The 18654-nt window shown below is 34.3% G+C and overlaps 2 protein-coding genes across 2 annotated transcripts; one reads left to right on the top strand and one right to left on the bottom strand.

The window, feature by feature from the left end:
• Window positions 1-4482: 4482 nt before the first annotated feature.
• Window positions 4483-6487, bottom strand: LOC149003114 (putative aspartyl protease At4g16563). The gene has a single exon (XM_089138922.1). It carries the CDS (start codon window positions 6476-6478, stop codon window positions 5069-5071), a length of 1410 nt encoding a protein of 469 aa, XP_088995048.1. The 5' UTR covers window positions 6479-6487; the 3' UTR covers window positions 4483-5068.
• An 8277-nt stretch (window positions 6488-14764) lies between these two features.
• On the top strand, window positions 14765-18536 carry LOC149003113 (cytokinin riboside 5'-monophosphate phosphoribohydrolase LOG7-like). Its single transcript, XM_089136766.1, has 7 exons — window positions 14765-14935; window positions 15733-15830; window positions 16521-16551; window positions 16774-16873; window positions 16995-17065; window positions 17781-17924; window positions 18274-18536. Exons 1-7 carry the CDS (start codon window positions 14795-14797, stop codon window positions 18337-18339), a joined length of 651 nt encoding a protein of 216 aa, XP_088992892.1. The 5' UTR covers window positions 14765-14794; the 3' UTR covers window positions 18340-18536.
• The last annotated feature ends 118 nt before the right edge of the window (window positions 18537-18654 follow it).

The raw sequence follows: 18654 nt of genomic DNA, 5'->3' as shown, positions 1-18654 counted from the left end.
TTTATTAGGTCAAACAAATAGTCCGTTACTATCTTTTACCTTTTATTCTTATTGTCATCATAATAAATAAATAAACAAAATTAAATTAACTTTTGATATGATAATTTTATTTTTTATGTTCTAACAAAATTACGAGTCAAGTGAAAAATCATATTGACTTTAATATCTTCCAAGTCTTCTCATGATATTATTTTTGACTTTGACTGCAATGACTTATTCGAGTCAAAATATCACTTTTAAAAATTCAGAAAACAAAGAAGAAAATAAAAAAAATAATAATAAAAAAAGAAGAAAGAAGAAGAAGTAGAGATTTGACATGTGGGTTCTTTAGTGGATTATAAATTAATGTTTGGCCCTTATAGTGCAATATATTACGTGTGAATCTTAATTAAACTAACACTATTAGCCACTATAAGTATACAAATTCAGGGGGCCAACCCCGGGGGGTGGCGATCTAGAGATTTCAAGATTCATGAAATCTAGAGATTCATCATTTTACATTATAAAAATGTGAATATGTAAATTTATTGGTTTGGAGAGATTTCACCCTGACCAACTATAAAAGTGCTAAACATTTGCATATTCACAAAAATCACGTCGACTAAACAGTTTTTCAGGATGAATTCAACAGATTTAGGTTAACTAAATAGTTAATTTCATGAATTATGACTCCACATATTTGAAATTTCTAGACTCATGTAACCAAATAGGCCCTAATACAATGTGTTATGACTATAATGCCTTCCAATTATTCACAATATATATTTTTTAATTATATATTAATTAATGTTTGATGAAAAAAAAAGTTAATTAATTAATATATCTAAAAAAAAGTGTTAATTAATATGTTGTTTAAAAAAATATATTTATATATATATATATAGTATATATATATATATATATATATATATATATATATATATATATATATCATTGGCACAAGGTCTAATCGCCCCCCTTGTTTAAACCGACCCCGATTTTTGGATTTGTTTATCACTAAACGTAGTTACGGTTTATCCCATAATACCTGGGTTTTGTGTTTTGAAAATTTATCCAATGAAAATTCAATTTGGGATTTGGTTTTACTGGGGGTGCGTGCCCCGGGGCCATTTTAGATATATATATATATATATATATATATATTGTATAGTTGTGGGCATTTTAGTCATAATACATTGTATTAAATAACTTGAGGGGTATTTTGGTCCCTCTAAGTTTGAAATTTGAATACACTTAACGACAACTAACAGTATTAATAGTCTGGTTGGGACTCACATGTATGTAATATATTGCACTAAGGCGATCCAACATTAGTTTATACTCTATTAAAGAGACTCATACGTAAAAATCTATAAAAAAATTTTAAAAAATAAATAACTTCAAGAAAAAGGAATCCTCTCCATCTCACTCTTTAAATAAAAGATAGTTTTTTCTTTTTTCTTCTGTTTTTTTATTCTTTCCACCAAATGCCTCAACTTCCTTACTCAAAGGTAAGGGTGTCAATCGATTAGGTTTCGGTAATTTGGTACACTACCAACTTTGAATACCGAAAACCACAGCCGTATCGTATCAAATTTACATGGTATAGTCTTTGTATTTGCAAAAACGGTTCAGTCAAGTTTCGGTATTAAATCGGTGTGAGAAAATGGTTTAAACACGGTATCTAGTGCTATACAATTTTGATACGAACGAACCCATGTCACTTTTATTATTAGTTCATTAAGATTCTAATAAAATTGTGATTAAACAATCGATAGAATATGATATTAACAAAGATAAATCAATTAAATCTAATTAATAGAGACAAAACAAGTAAATTTAAGAAGATGAGTGAAGAACAAAGCAAGTAAATCTAATTAAGGATAGGGTAAAGGTAAAGTGTTTTAATTGTAAATTTATATTTATATCCCTTAATTTGATACGGTATCAATTCGGTACGATTTCGATACATACCTGACGGTATAAGTACCTAAAACCGAAACCGTACTAAAGAAATTCGGTTTCGGTACATACCATACCGAATTTTGAACGATGTGGTACGATATGATTTTAGATGGCACACTTCGATACGGTTAAATGGTTTCGGTATGCAATTGACACCCTTACTCAAATGATTAACAAATGAGCTTTTCCCAATATCAACTTTAGTTTGAATACATATATGCTTTCACAGAACTACAGAAGCCTGAAAATTGGGGCTCAAGATACTTTTGCTCATGCTTGGCTTAATCAACCTAGTTAGGTTGAATCCTTCAAATAAGTGAGCCACATAAGCCCACAAACCTTAAATTCTAAGCCCATATTGTACATGCCTACAGCCCAAATATGGTGCTGATAAACCTTTCTGGGCTGACTCATTTCACCAGGCCCACAGGCCCAGTAAGAACTTCCGACTTGTTTCCATTTTCCACTATCCATAATCCTGAATTTCATCATTAATTAACCAGCTGTGTTTGTTCACTTGTTCTGATTAGGGTTTGTTTTCTCTCCCAAAAGGAAATTTGTTTCAAAACAGGAAGTTGATTACTGACTTGAATTTTGTTGTTTCTTTCTTTTTCTTTTTGAATACTAAAAGAATTTCTCCCAATTCCTGTTTCCGTATTTGAAACCATTTCCATTCTTATCATCATACTCATTGCTGGTTGACCCTTTCTTTTTTGTGAATAATGAACAGTAAGCCTAGCTTTGTTTTTATTTTAACAAATAAAAACAATCATTTATAGCTTCTAGCTTTCTGTTTTTTTCTTATGGGTAGAAATCATTCTTAGTTTGCACTGAAAAATAAATCATTCTTACCTTTAGCAAGTGTGGGGCGAGTCAACCTGCCATTGACATTAGTGGTACAAGGACACGTGAGATTGTGGCCTCTATAAAAGATATATTATATAAAACATAAACTTCAGTGGTCAATGCAGGGTTGATAGAGTGGTCAGATCTATACTTTCAGTGAAGAAGTCATGGGTTCGACCTTTGTAGACGACCAAGCTCCCGCTGAGGATATAATCAAAGTGCGCGCAAGTTGGCCCAAAAGAACCTCAAACACAAAAAAAAAAAAAAAAAAAAATACAGACTTCTTAATTCTTTGACTTCTCCCCTCTATTCGAATGGAACAAAACAATTTTTACATGTTTTGCAAACCAATGATTTTCTTTTAATTTTTATTATTTTTCCTATTGTTCTTTGCTTTGTCAATTTTTGTATAAAAAATAAAGAATATTCTTAGTTCATACTTCTTCGGCATGATGAGTTTAGGGATCTATAGCAATGTAGATAGGGGTGAATTCAGATCACCTCCCTGTCCGAAAAGCTTGCTTATTAACCACATAGAGTGTGTGGACTTATGTGGGACTTACTAAGGGTCATGCCTCTAAATTATTATATCATGTTCAGATATGAGTAAATTATTTAGTAAATTATTTAAAAAAAAAGTGAATTAAAACATGATGATGGCTAACAAATAAATATCTTACAAAAATACTTTTTACTTTTAATTAATATTTTTTCATAAAAAAATAATATCTTACAAAACCAACATAAACACAAGATTTCAACAGTAAAATGACAATACAAATTCAAATAAAAATGAATTAAAACAAATCGAAAAAGAGAGAAGAAAAATGGAGAAAAAGCGAAAGAATCCCTGTGGAAGCAGTTCAGGAAATAAAACAAGGTACAAGGAAGCTGCTGTTGAGTTGGGTAATAACAATGAGCTTTTCTTTTATTTGTATGTTCTCTTCTCCTCGTTGCACCAAACATCCATGCAATTCAAAATCCTTTAATGGGTAATGCAATCAATTCAAAACTCACCTTATTACTTCTTTTTTGATTGCATTCTCATACCCAGTCAGCTTGATGGATTTTCAGTTTAGAAAGGTTATGGTGGGTGCATCTCTCTTTTCATGTGTGTTTCTTTCTCTTAATGTTCCATGTTTCCTTTTTCTTCTTGGGTTGAGTTGCCATCTCAGTTTGGTTATTATTTCAAAACCTTTAAACCTGTTTTGCTCCAGGCAGCCTTCTTGCATCATCCAAGGGAAGAGAAATGGTACTTAGAGATTCTTTCTGCTATTCCTTGGTTGGAATGACATTGCAAACCGGGTCAGTTATCCTTGTTTTCCTCACTGAATTCTCTCATTTTGCCAAATAAATGATAACCAAGCTTTGACAACATTCCTCACTTCACTTACTCGTTGGAAGGTCACAGTCCTTGTGACGGACATTATTCACCTTGTTTATACTTTCATTGCATGTCGATTTCGCCACATCTTTTGAGAGGCTAACTTCGCCGCTAGTGTAATTACCAAAACCGCCGCTAAATCACAAGACTGTTCTTTTTGTATTAATTCCCCTCCCCGTTTCTTATCTTTGTATCTTGGGCAATTGTAAAAGAATTAATTCCCCTCCCCGTTTCTTATCTTTGTATCTTGGGCAATTGTAATATATATATATATTTTGGTAAATGATGATTTCATTCAAGCGTCAAGGCCAAGGAGGGGGACAAAGATCCACCAACCAAGGAGTGGAAGATGGCCAAACAGTTGTGCACACAACCAACTAGGCCTTCCTAGCTAGGTGATCAGCCACAATGTTGATCTGCCTAGGGATATGTGCAACAATGCACGACTCAAAACGGGCCATTATGCTTATAATATCTGCAATAATGGGTGCTACATCCAAAGGGGAAAAAGAGGGAGTCCTAGTTGCAAATTTTACAAGATCAAGACAGTCACTTTCCACCACTAGTTTGTCGACACACTCCGCAATCGCATAAAGTAGCCTACTTCGCATTGCTGGGCTATTGTAATATTAGCTCATAGTTTAAAAATACCGCGAAGATTAGATATTAATAAATAAATATTATTCCTCCCGAAAACAATCAACATAGGAAACCGTGCCAAAGGAAAATGGACTTTCTTGGGTGGGTCTGTGTAGCAAAGGTTTGTTGTCCTTAGAAGTGAAGTATTCATGTTCTAAAACGAAAAAGAAGAAGGGCTTCAAAAGTGAGAAAAGTTGACAACAATGTATCGGCGATACAATAAATACTAAACATACGATACGTTACGTTTTCGTATCAGTTGCCACAACTCTGCTGACGAAACCCTAATCTCTGGTTCTCCAAGTCATACTCCACATAAAAATTCTGCTGCTGATAGTTCCCCAAAATAACCGCCGGACCACCCGATATTTCGGATCCTACGATATTATCCGTTACCAAAGTCATACACAGAACACCAGTTTCACCAACAAGCGAGTAATAATTTTCCAACGGCAGTGCCACCTTTGCACCTCCCTTGAAGTGAAAAACCAGTTCCGGTAACGTTACATCCTTTGCTTGCGAAATATCAAAACAGGGTCGCAACCCAGTGAGCGATTCCGTCTTGAGATCTCTCTTGTAGTTATTCACTTGATTCTCAAACTCTGCTGCAACCAAATCGAACACTCTTTTCTCCATGAATGTGAATGTCGTCCCAGAATCTATAATCGTTCCGCCATTACCTTTAGCTCCCAGTGAGAGATAGTTGTAAGGAATCTTCACTTTTTTCCCTCCGACAGTGATTCGTCTCAGGCCGATGTAATAGTAGGTCGAAAATGCAGGTCTTCCGTTAACTGGGTTCTTCACTAACGGTGTGTAGCTGACGCCGGTAGTCTTATTGGTGCCGGAATCTGAATTGCTGTTTAAGATGAGTAAACTGCTTTTGCTGGTGTCGTCGAATCGGTGAGAGAGTAGACAGTAAGAGAACCTTTTCAGGCGGAGCTGCGACGGAAGCGACGATGGGCCGCGGCCGAATCCGGCTATTCCAGAGGGTACATGTATGGAGAAAACAGAGCATCCGGCGATGAAATTAGGTACTTTCCTTTCTGGGAGATCGAGGGTCTCAGAGAGAAGAACACCACCCGTTAATCCAGAACCGTAGGTGTATATGTAAGGAGGGCAGGTCTGTGAGCAGTTTTTCGAATTAGGTTTGCAACCACTGCATCTGGATTGAACGTCAGAGCTATGAAGCCAACCACAATTTGGATTTTTGCAGCCTAGAATCTTGGCTGAAGATGATAATTTGGGGATGAAAGTTGGGATGTTTGAAGCGTTCTGGTTTACAAAAGAACATCTCTTGCAGGTATAACGATTTGTACAGGGGAACCAGACCAAATCACTACCTGTGTCCATAACGAAAGGGATGGTTTGAGGTGGAGTACCGAAGCTGAGATAAATGGAGTATGCTCCATAGCCTTGTGGATAAAGAGGGGTTTTCGAGAGAACAGAGCTCTGAGGGTTTTTTAAGTGTCGAGCTCTGGTTAAAGATGCGGAAGCAAGATGAGTGAGGTTCTGCCATGAATCTGCAGATGGGTTCTTGTTGAATTGTGTGAGAGACAGTGTTAGAGTGGTGGGATTATCATCTCCTAACGAAGAAATGGAAGAGAAAAGCAGGAGCAGAGAGAACAGAGAGAGGAGCCAAGAGAGACAAGAAGAAGAAGAAGCCATGTTTTTCTGTGAAGAGAAGCAGAGTGACCAACCTTCCTTTTATATGGACTCAAATGGAATCGGGTTCGATACGTAAACGAAGCAAACAAATGCCCAATTTAATGGAGGAAATAACAAAACTGCCACTCAATTCTCATTTCCAATTATGCCCATTTAAAATAAATAAATACAAGAATTTATTAGTGGTCAAGAATGAACAATGGTTTGGTGAATTTTGTCAAAAATAAATTTGGTATGTCAAAATAAAAATTTATTAAAAAATGATAATGAGCAAGTGAAAAAAGAGTAAAGAAAAAAAAAAAGTGTATTGACTATTTTACCTTCATCTTAATTGTAGTATTTTATGTAAACTTTCGCATAAATGAAGAGAATGAAATTATCACCATAATCCATAATAGACAAAAAGTCTATTATGGATTTTGGAGGCTTTTCTATTATTTTAAATAAAAACAAAATTGATAAGAGATACCAAACAATTTAAAATAATAAATAATTATCATAATTGAGAATGATAATTGATACCAATTAGAGTCTTAGACTAGCGAATTGGAGCCGTCTATGAAGATCCCTTTTCAATCCCAGTGCTGCATGCGCTACACTTATCAAAATGGTGAAAAATCACTATTTTAGTTAGTTTTGTAAACCTAAACTTAGTTTTAACTAGTTTTGTTAAGTGAAACATTGAGTGATTGTTTTGTAAAAGGAAACCTAAAAGCAGCTAATCACATAATTTTCCCACGCTTATCTCATTCTGATCTCTCGTAAGAGAAGGAACATGATGAGTAATAGTGTAATTTCAAGGGATATGTAGGGCAGTTTGTGTCAAAAGGTGAAATGTGATTCGCGTAGAAGGGATTTTAGTTGTTAAACTTAAACGTTGAAGACTTTTAAAAGGGTTTTACGTCGGTGTGGTGTCACGCAGTGTGGAATCTTCTGACTAGTGGCTGGCTATGGGACCAGGGGGACCATAGAAGAGATTGACCCCTTTGGAATATGAGCTCAGACTTCACGGTGGACGTAGTCGTGTAGAGCTTTCAAATTCACTCTCACTTAGCAGGAATTGGATTAGAGTTCATTTGTGTTTATCACCTGGGCAATCAACCGAGATTTCGATCTAGATTGTTTATTTACGAAATTTTCGAAAAGTGTATTTCAAAATTTTCGGAAATAGACGATAGAGATCAAAATCTCGGTCGAAATCAAGATCTCAACCGTTCATTGCAGGTGCTTAACTGTTAAACTTAAATGTTGAAGACTTTTAAAAGGGGTTTACGTCGATGTGATGTCGCGCAATGTGGAATCTTTTGACTAGTTGCTGGCTGTGGCACCAGGGGGACCATAGAAGAGATTGAGCCTTCTGGAACATGAACTCAGATTTCACATGGACATAGTCATGTAGAGATTTCAAAGTCATTCTCACTTTGCAGGAATTGGATTAGGGTTCGTTTGTGTTTACCACCAGGGCATTCGACCGAGATTTTGATTTCGATCGTTTTTTTCTGCAATTTTGAAAAAGTGGATTTTTACATTTTAGGGAAATAGACGATCAAGATCGAAATCTCAGTCGAAAGCAAGATTTCAACCGTTGGCTGCAGGTGCTTAGCTGTTAAACTTAAATGTTGAAGACTTTTAAAAGGGGTTTACATCGGTGTGGTGTCGTGCAGTGTGGAATCTTCTGACTAGTGGCTGGCTATTGGAGTAGGGGGACCATAGAAGAGATTGACCCTTCTGAAACATGAGCTTAGATTTCATGTGGACGTAGTCATGTAGAGCTTTCATAATTATTCTCACTTTGCAGGAACTGGATTAGAGTTCATTTGTGTTTACCACTTGGGTTGTCGATCGAGATTTCAATCTCGATTGTTTACTTCTAAAATTTTCAAAAAGTGTATTTTCATATTTTTCAAAATAGATGATGGAGATCAAAATCTTGGTCGAAATCAAGATCTCAATTGTTCACTTCAGGTGCTTAGCTGTTAAACTTAAAATTTGAAGACTTTTAAAAGGGTTTACATTGGTGTGGTGTCACGTAGTGTGGAATCTTCTGACTAGTGGCTGGCTGTGGCACCAGGGGGACCATAGAAGAGATTGACCCTTGTGGAATTTGAGCTCAGATTTCATTTGGACGTAGTCATGTAGAGCTTTCAAAGTCATTCTCACTTTGCAAGAATTGGATTAGAGTTCATTTGTGTTTACCACCAGGAATTTGACCGAGATTTCGATCTCGACCGTTTATTTTTGCAATTTTCGAAAAGTATATTTTCACATTTTTCAGAAATAGATGATCAAGATTGAAATCTCAGTCGAAATCAAGATTTCAACCATTCGTTGCAAGTGCTTAGCTATTAAACTTAAACGATGAAGACTTTTAAAAGGGGTTTACGTCGGTGTGGTGTCGCGCAGTGTGGAATTTTCTAACTAGTGGTTGGCTGTGGGACCGTAGAAGAGATTGACCCTTTTGGAACATGAGCTTAGATTTCACGTGGACGTAGTCATGTAGAGCTTTCAAAATCATTCCCACTTTGCAGGAATTGGATTAGAGTTCATTTGTGTTTACCACTTGGGCAGTCGATTGAGATTTCGATCTCGATCGTTTATTTTAAAATTTTTGAAAAGTGTATTTTTACATTTTTTTCGAAAATAGACGATCGAGATCGAAATCTCGGACGAAATCAAGATCTCAACTGTTCGCTGCAGGTGTTGCGCATTAATTACGCAGCACCCAAACAATTTCCTTACAACCTAAAAAAAAGGGGGAAAAGAAAAAAGATATTTGGATGTATATTTTTTCAAACTTCTCTATCTCAAAAATTTCTTGAATTATGTTTTGGTTTGAAATATCCTAATCTTGTCCTTATCTTAGACCTTAATCTTTTATAGGTAGGCTAGGCTAGATGCCTGGACCATATTGGACGCCAGGCTAGATGCATGGAACCATGATGGAACAAGAAAACTTTATTTTTATCAAAAATAACTTATAATTGTTAAGGTTTTATTTAGTTGGATTGGGCTAGTTGGGTTTAGGTACATACTTAATCTTAGCATGGCTCGGGTCCACTTATCAGGGCTAAAATTTTGAGTTCCATTCTTGTTCAAATCTAGAGTAGGTCAAGATGGATTCAAGCTATCAGAATCAAACTTAAAACCCTAATCAAAATCAGATGCCTCAAATCTACATTACTTTTATATGATGCGCAAGTTGAACTTTGTGGTTATTAATGCTTCATTAATGCCTCTTCTCTAATAATTGCAATTATTTTGATTTTGATCTCCATCATATGAATTAAGAGTCTAGATCATCTACTCATGAAGATAGAGGATTATTTACCAGAAAAAAAAAAGATAGAGGATTATGTCCTCCTTATACTCCTTTAAGTATTAATAAAATAGATCATAATAGTTAGGGATAATTTTTTTAACTTTATGCCTAAACAAAAAAATGTAAAATGAATATAATTCTCTATTTTTTTAAATTTAAATTTAAAAAATAATAAAAAATGTGAACTTCCCAATGAAGATATGTAGATTTTCTTTATTTCTTTTTATTTTATATAACAATATGTAGAACTTCTACTTTTGGTCGATGCTCTCAAAAACTAGCTAGTCAAAGGAACATATATAAATGTTCCTTCTTAGACATTTAATGCCCTAAATATTAGAAAAATAAATAAAAAAATTGCATGCTATGAACAATTAAATGCATTCCATCTCGAAATGCGTAGATAGCATTAAATGAATTTCTCTCTGCGTCATGTTTACATCTCTCTCTTGTATTTCTAAAATTTGTGCCATGGTCTAAGAAGGTTAGTAGAAAGGTGTCGAAAATCTCTTAAAAATTGCTTGGTTAATGACAGGGAAAAAAAGTGAAAAGAGGTGGATTCATAGGTGAGGAGGAGGAGCAGGTTTTGGGTCAATTACTAATATTGAGGTAAAATTGTAATTACATTGGGATTAGGGTTTTAGGTTTTCCTATAAATAGTCTCTGTGGGATAATAGGCATCAATCTCTGTAGGGGATTGGAAAACCTATCCTGAAGATAAAGATGAGAGGCAAGCAAATAGTAGCACTTTGTGGGTGTGAGAGTTGTGTGTAGTTTTCTGGAAATAGTGGAACTCTTTTTCTCTCTGGTGGACGTAGGCAGGATTTTGCCGAACTACGTTAAATCCCTCTTATTTTCTTTGTTTGTGTTTTTTTTTCTATTCGTAGTTGTGCATCTATTATCCCTAACAAAGAGCATAAAAGAAGGAAAAATGAAGAAGGTGAAGATATGCACAATAATAACAAAGGCTTGTTTCAACTAAATAAGATCGGCTACATAAATTCTTGTCTTTCAATCAGTTATATTTAAGGTAATATGCATATACGCTGAAGCTCTACACATTCTTTTTCACCATTTCTCATAAGATCATCTTAGTTCTGTTTCTAATTCTTTTAATTCCTTCAATCTGGATTAAATCACTTCCCCATATAAGAGCTTTATATGTCTCTATTAAATATAACCATACCACCTCAAATAAGATGATATCTATACTCTTTTTTCCCCAAAGTCTTATCGAAAATCGAAAAACCTTAAAGAAGATGTCGAAAAAGTTTTTTGCTAGGTAAATCAACATTATCTCTATATAATAAAAAGTTGTTTCTCCATTATCTTATCCCAGATAAACGAGCAAACCCTGATTTTTTTCTTTCTTTCTACCCCCTTCTATTACGTCAAACAAATAGTCAGCTAGTATCTTTTACCTTTCATTCTTATTGTCATCATAATAAATAAATAGATAAAATTAAATTAACTTTTTATATGATAACTTTATTTTTTATGTACTAACAAAATTATGAGTCAAAAGAAAATTCATATTGACATTAATATTTTGACTTTGATTCCAGTGACTAGTTCGAGTCAAAACATCACTTTTAAAAATCCACAAAAATGAAGAAAAAAAAAAAAAAAATATTTTTACATGTGGGTTCTTTAGTGGATCATAAATTAATGTTAGGTTCTTTTAATGTAATATATTACATGTGAGTTATAACTAGATTAACACCATTAGTTGCCATTAAGTATATTCAAATTTCAAATCTAGAGGGACTAAAATACCCTTCAGGTTATTTAAGGGTCTGTTTGGTTACATAAATCTAGAAATTTCAAATATTTGGATTCATTAATGCGAGATTTATACCCGTTTGGTTGTGAAAATTCTTGGATTAGTGAAATTTAGAGATTCATCTTTTTATACTAAAAATGTGAATATGTAGATTTATGGGTATGGAGAGATTTCACCTCGACCTTAAGAATACTAAACATTTGCGCATTCACAAAAAACATGTCGACTAAACAACTTTTTTGGATGAGTCCATAGATTCAGGTTAACTAAACAATTAATTTATGAATTATGACTCCACAAATTTGAAATCTCCAGACTCATGTAACCAAACAGACGCTAATATGTGTTGTGACTAAAATGTCTTCTAACTATTCATATATATATATATAGACAATATATTAATTAATGTAAGAAAAAGGTAATAATAAAATTAAAAAACGTAAATATGTATTTAAATATATATATATTGGATAATAGGCTTTATAGTCATAAACTATGTATATATATATATTTATATATATATATTATATATATATATATTATATATATATATATATATGTATATATATATATATATATATATAGACAATACATTAATTTATGTTTAATGATAAAAAAGGTTAATTAATTAATATATTTACAAAAAAAAAAGCGTTAATTAATATGTAGTTTAAAAAAATATATATTGTGAATAATTAGAGGGCATTTTAGTCATAACACATTGTATTAAATAATTTGAGAGGTATTTTGGTCCCTCCATGTTTAAAATTTAAATATATTCTAAGCCCATATCCAAGGACGGTTCGATAATTTCGCCGGTTCGCCATCCAGTCCGGTGAGACCCACCATTTTTCAAGTAGATTCGCTGCCATGTAATAACTTTATTGAAAAAACACTAGGAGAAAGACATGCCCAACATTAGTTTATGCTCCACTTTAATATAAAAGCAAAATGACCTGCACGTACTAGGTAAGGTAAATCTCAAATTAAATAGGAGATAAAGTAACATAAAATAATCTACAATAAGTACATAACATAACATCAATCAACGCGTGAAAAAGCTAGTAATCCCACATCTATCTCAAAACCCTTTCTTTTTTTTCTCTTTGTCCTAACTCCTTCGTTTCCAAGGCTTTGCCTCTAACTAATCGTGTGTTTGAACAGCCAGGTTGCTCACTCTGCTCTCCTTGTGGGTGAGTCTCCTCACAAATGGTTTTTTGCATGTCAACAAGGTTTCGATGCCGGAGACCACCGTCGCTTCGAAACTGAGGTTACGCAAACAGCGCTATAACCACTTGGACCAACCCCTGTTAAGTTGAACCCTTCAAATATGTGAGCCACATAAGACCACCTTATTAATATGTCCTCAAACCTTTAATTCTAAGCCCATATCTTATCAGGCCTACAGCCCAAATATATATGGTGCTGATAAACCTTTCTGGTCTGACTCATTTCACCAGGCCCACAGGCCCAGTAAGAAATTCCTACTTTTTTTCACTATCCATAATCCTGAATTTCATCATTAATTAACCAGCTGTGTTTGTTCACTTGTTCTGATTAGGGTTTGTTTTCTCTCCCAAAAGGAAACTTGTTTGAAAACAGGAAGTTGATTACTGACTTGAATTTTGTTGTTTCTTTTCTTTTTCTTTTTGAATACTAAAAGGATTTCTCCCAATTTCTGTCTCAGTGTTGGAAACCATTTCCATTCTTATCATCATACTTATTGCTGGTTGACCCCTTTTTTTTTTTTGTGAACAATGAACAGTTAACCTAGCTTTCTTTTTATTTTAACAAATAAAAACAATCATTTCTAGCTTCTATCTTTCTTTTTTTCTTTTCTTGTGGGTAGAAATCATTCTTAGATTGCACCAGAAAATTAAATCATTCTTAGCTTTAGCAAGTGTGGGGCGAGTCAACCTGCCATTGACATTAGTGTACCTACACATGAGAGCGTGGCTACTATAAAAGACCAAAATTGTATAAAAGATAGACTTCTTAATTCCTTAACTTCTCCCCTCTACACGAATGGAACAAAACAGTTTTCACCTTAGAATAATTTTTTTTTTATTTTTTTTGCAAACAAATGATTTTCTTTTAATTCTTATTATTTTTCCTATTTTTCTTTCTTTTTTCAATTTTTGTATAAAAAATAAAGAATAGTCATAGTCCATACTTCTTCAGCATGATGAGTTTGGATCTATAGCAATGTAGACGAATCTAGGTCACCTTCCCGTCCAGAGAGCACTTTTTCACCACATATTGTGTGGACTTATGTAATACTTACTAAGGATTCCACCTTTAAATAATTATACATTTATATCCTATTTAGATATGGGTCCATATATTAAAAATATAAATAATTATATTTTTATCCTTGCAAAAATATTAGTAAATTATTTAGAAAAAAAAAAAAGGTGAATTAAAGCATGATGATGCTAACAAAGAGATATCTTACAAAATACTTTTTACTTTTAATTAATGTTTTTCATAAAAAAAATCTTACAAAATCAACATAAACACATGATTTCAACAATAAAATGACTATAAAATTTCAAATAAAATAAAAAAATAGAAAAAAAAGAAAAAAAAAGAAGAAAAATAGAGAAAGAGTGAGAGAATACCTGATTGTTAGAAGACTTGGGATAAACTCTTAACAATTAGTTTTTTCTAAACCACGTGTGTGGAAAGAGGAGAGAAGAGAGATGAGAGAATAAATAGAAATGAAAAAAATAGAATAAATAGAGAGATATTTTAAGAATTATGAGTTCATCACTAATTAGATTTAACTTTTTCTTTATTTGAAAATAGGCATTATTGAGAATGTCGTTTAAACTTATCATCTTTACTTTAATTTTTTTTCAAAAAATATTTGAGGGAGGGAAGCCATATATATAGTGATATTTCACATATGAAAAGTGAGAAATTAACCAAACTAAGAAAGTAACTAAAATGTTTACAGAAAAAGAGGGAGAAAAAAAACCTAATTTTATTAAATAGTTTTTTTTTTTTTTTGGGGGGGGGGGGGGGGGGTTGGGGGGTCCCCTCTGATGATTTATGTAGAGTAGGGTGTATATTAGCTGTAGGGTGGGGCTTCTGTGGGGTGGGGTGGGGGGGGGCAGGAGAGTTTTATACGTACAAAAATTCTCATCTTCTGTTCTAATGTTTCCCACTTTCCCCCTTCCACCTTGTTTTGCTTCTCCAAGGCCTGAGGGAGATGGTTAATCTGGCTGAACAGAAGGAGAGAAGGATGGAAGAGAGAAAATCTAAGTTCAAGAGGATTTGTGTGTTCTGTGGAAGCAGTTCAGGAAATAAAACAAGCTACCAGGAAGCTGCTGTTGAGTTGGGGAAGGAACTGGTAATAACAATGAGCTTTTCTTTTATTTGTATGTTCTCTTCTCCTCATCGCACCAAAAATCCATGCAATTCAAAATTCTTTATGGGTAATGCAATCAATTCAAAACTTCCTTTCTTACTTCTTTTTTGCATGCATTCTCATACCCAGTCAGCTTGATGGATTTTCAGTTTAGAAAGGTTATGGTGGGTGCATCTCTCTTTTCATGTTTGTTTCTTTCTCTTTATGTTCCCTATTTTCTTTTTCTTCTTGGGTTGAGTTGCCATCTCAGGTTCTTCTCTGTGGTTATTATTTCAAAGCTTTTAAACCTGTTTTGCTCCTGGCAGCCTTCTTGCATGATCCAAGGGAAGAGAAATGGTACTTAAGAAATCTTTCTGCTATTCCTTGGTTGGAATGACGTTGCAAACCGGGTTGGTTATCCTTGTTTTCCTCACAGAATTCTGTTCTTCTGCCAAATAAATCGGGTCGGGTAATGGGTAATCTTTTAAACCCGTTTCATTGCCATTTCTGTTCCCTAGGGAGTGAATGTTCAATCCTTCATATCGATCATGACTCTAGATCATGACTCGCCAAGCATGTCCTTCTCTTGGGCTTCTCCACAAACACAAAACCTTCATGATTTTTATTTATGGGTTCCATGAAGTACTTATCACTTGCTTCATGAGGGTTTTCATTTGATTGGGTCTCAATACGAGATAATATTGTTTAGTAGCGTTACTTGTCTTGATGATGGTGGTTCTTGATGTTCTTGTTATGTTCAACGAAGTCTTACGTGGGTTTGTATTTCGATGTGATCGAAGGTGGAAAGAAAAATCGACTTGGTTTATGGTGGAGGAAGCGTGGGGTTAATGGGCCTCGTTTCTCAGGCTGTTCATGATGGCGGGCGTCATGTTCTAGGGTTTGTCTTCTCTTTCTTATCTCTTAAAACAAGGAGGCTTTGGACTATTTCTGTTTATATGATTTCTGTTTTTGGTTTCTGAGTATCAGTGGTCCTCATTTTCACACTGGCACGTATGGCAAAAAGCTTGTTGCATGCATGCCTTCTAAGATTTTCTCAATTTAATTTATTTCCCGTTTCAAATGATGTTTAGGGTTCATGGGTGAAGGAGAAAGCAGCTTCCATTCTTGGTCTGGGATGGGTTTTTGAAGTTTCTTAGAAATGGGTTTTTGATCTTTAAGTAGAAAAAAGAAGAACTTCCATTAGTGTTTCGGAGTTCTGAGTGGAGGATCTTGTTGATTGGCAACCACAATTGTGAAATCAGTTTTTGATCTTAGCCATGTTAGGCTTGTTAGTACAGACTGCAACTTCTAGAGAAACACTTGGAAAGAAAGGCTCATAAAGGGCCAAAAGTTCCAGAAACTTTTTTTGCATGCTTTTCCACCAATAGAAAGAAGCACTCAATTGGAAGAAAGAAAAGTGTATAGTGAGACATTATTCCCTATTGTTTTATTATCCCTTTGTATTGAAAAAGAAAAAAGAAAAAAAGAAAAATATAAGAAAGAAATCTTCATTTTAAAAACAAGAATGATGGTGATACTGTATGGGTGGTACTGATGCTGACATATTCTTGATGGGCTTTTTTTGTAGGGTTATTCCCAAGACTCTCATGCCCATAGAGGTATGGAAACTATAAGAAATTCTTTTTTCTTCTTATTCACTCTTACTGTCAACTACAAATTTCCTGGTTAGAAAAACCCATGATCTTTAGAGCCACAATTTTCATTTTAATGGACACTAAATTCATTAATAGGAGCAGTTTGTCAATAAATTTTGCTTAATCTTATGCATTCTTTCAACAAGTTCATATTTTGTAAATAATTTGGTGGATTGCAAGTTGCAGATTACTGGGGAGAGTGTTGGAGAAGTGAAAGCTGTATCTGATATGCACCAGAGGAAAGCTGAGATGGCTCGTCAAGCTGATGCCTTCATTGCCCTTCCTGGTGTGTGTTTGATCAAGACTGTAAATATCCCACTGGGAAATCCATCTCTTTTCGCTTGGATTCCTTTGCCAAGTTACACAAAAGCTATACTATAATCTATCCTTTTCTTTTTCGCCTTCAGGTGGATATGGAACTCTTGAAGAACTGCTTGAAGTAATTACTTGGGCGCAGCTTGGAATCCATCAAAAACCTGTAAGGCTCTCCCACTTATTTGTCATAATAAAGCTTTGAAAATATACTCAAGTCTTAAAATGTAAATGCCCAAAAAAGGGGTCCTAACAGTTCAGTTTCTACCACAAACAAACAAGAGTATCTGAATTTTCTTGAGGCAGAGAGAGTGGGTAAGACATTTAATGGTGACCCTATTGGCTCCATTGCGAGGCTTCGCTTTCTGTTCCATCATATCATACATGTTAATGGAAAGCAGCATCAGACTAGACAAGCCATTATTAGGGTTGGATCTTACGATTGTTTAAGTGTCAATCCTTCCAAGGGACCTAAGTCCCTAAGGAAATCATTCCTTGTTGATAGATGGGTTTCATCCCTTTTATACCCTTAGGCATTTACCATCCTTGGTTTTAGATGGACATGCCTTCTTGTCTCTCACTGATGGTCTGGGTCCCCCAGGGTTTTACAAGTGGTTGGCTCTAATTGATCCCTCCATGCAACCCCCACACCCTCCTTTATTCACCTTCATTGGTCTTTGGGTTTGGGCCCCTCCTTGCTCTCATTCTTGCTTCTTGAGAGCTGATAGAGGTAGAGCTGTCATCTTTTTGCCTTTTGACTAGATTCTTTTTCCTTTCTTCATCATAAAATTTGATGTTACTTCTAAAACATTTTACTAATCATGTTATTAAGTTCTTAATAAGTTCTTAATACACTATTAAGTAAGAGTTTATATATGCAGGTAGGTCTCCTGAATGTGGATGAATACTACAATTCTTTGTTGTCTTTCATTGATAAGGCTGTAGATGAAGGTTTTATCTCGCCTTCTGCACGACGTATTATCGTATCTGCCCCAACAGCTAAGCAATTAGTGAAGGAGCTTGAGGTATTTAACTGTTAATTGATCTTGTTTAGTCAACTAAGACTCAATTAAAACATATTTAATTGAACCCAAATTTGACCTAGACCTAGAAGATCACTTCATTGGATCCCTTTTTGAATTTATAGATGTCTTACCTAAAAACTAAAGTATGTGCATGCTTAGACATAATATGATATTGCATTAGTTGGTACTTAGTCTCATCTGTCCAAAAAAGATGATTGAGACTGGTTTAAAACAGCTCACACACTCAACCAACACAGGGTTTACCAAGAAATAGTTAATTTAAATGAATTCTCTAATCTATAAAACTAATTTGTCATATTCTTTTCTTTGACCAATGTTGTAATAACAGGAATACATCCCAGAAATTGATGAGAATGCATCCAAGTTGACATGGGAAGCAGAGATACTAACGTAATATTGTATATCAGTTGTATATCAGTTTTGTTTCACCCATAAAATATTTATAGTATTTATGAAGATAGTTAGATTATTGTAGGCAAGGGTATAGACTGAGTTTTGTATGAAGAAGGTTTTTTTTTTATTGAAACAACAAATAGTAGCTTAGGTGGTCAATCATTCATGATATCTTCTCTAATGGTTCAAATTTTTAGATAAATGATGGCAAATATGGTATGAGGGAATGTTGATGGATGGCTTGCCTTGCTCATCAATACTGGTGCTGAGTTAAATTAAAATTTCTTCCATACTTTGAAGTTAAGAATGATCATTT

Source organism: Hakea prostrata, chromosome 10 (genome assembly GCF_041222555.1).
Source record: "Hakea prostrata isolate BN-2017 chromosome 10, UWA_Hpros_2, whole genome shotgun sequence".
Lineage (NCBI taxonomy): Eukaryota > Viridiplantae > Streptophyta > Magnoliopsida > Proteales > Proteaceae > Hakea > Hakea prostrata.
This window is presented reverse-complemented; position numbering and strand designations above follow the sequence as displayed.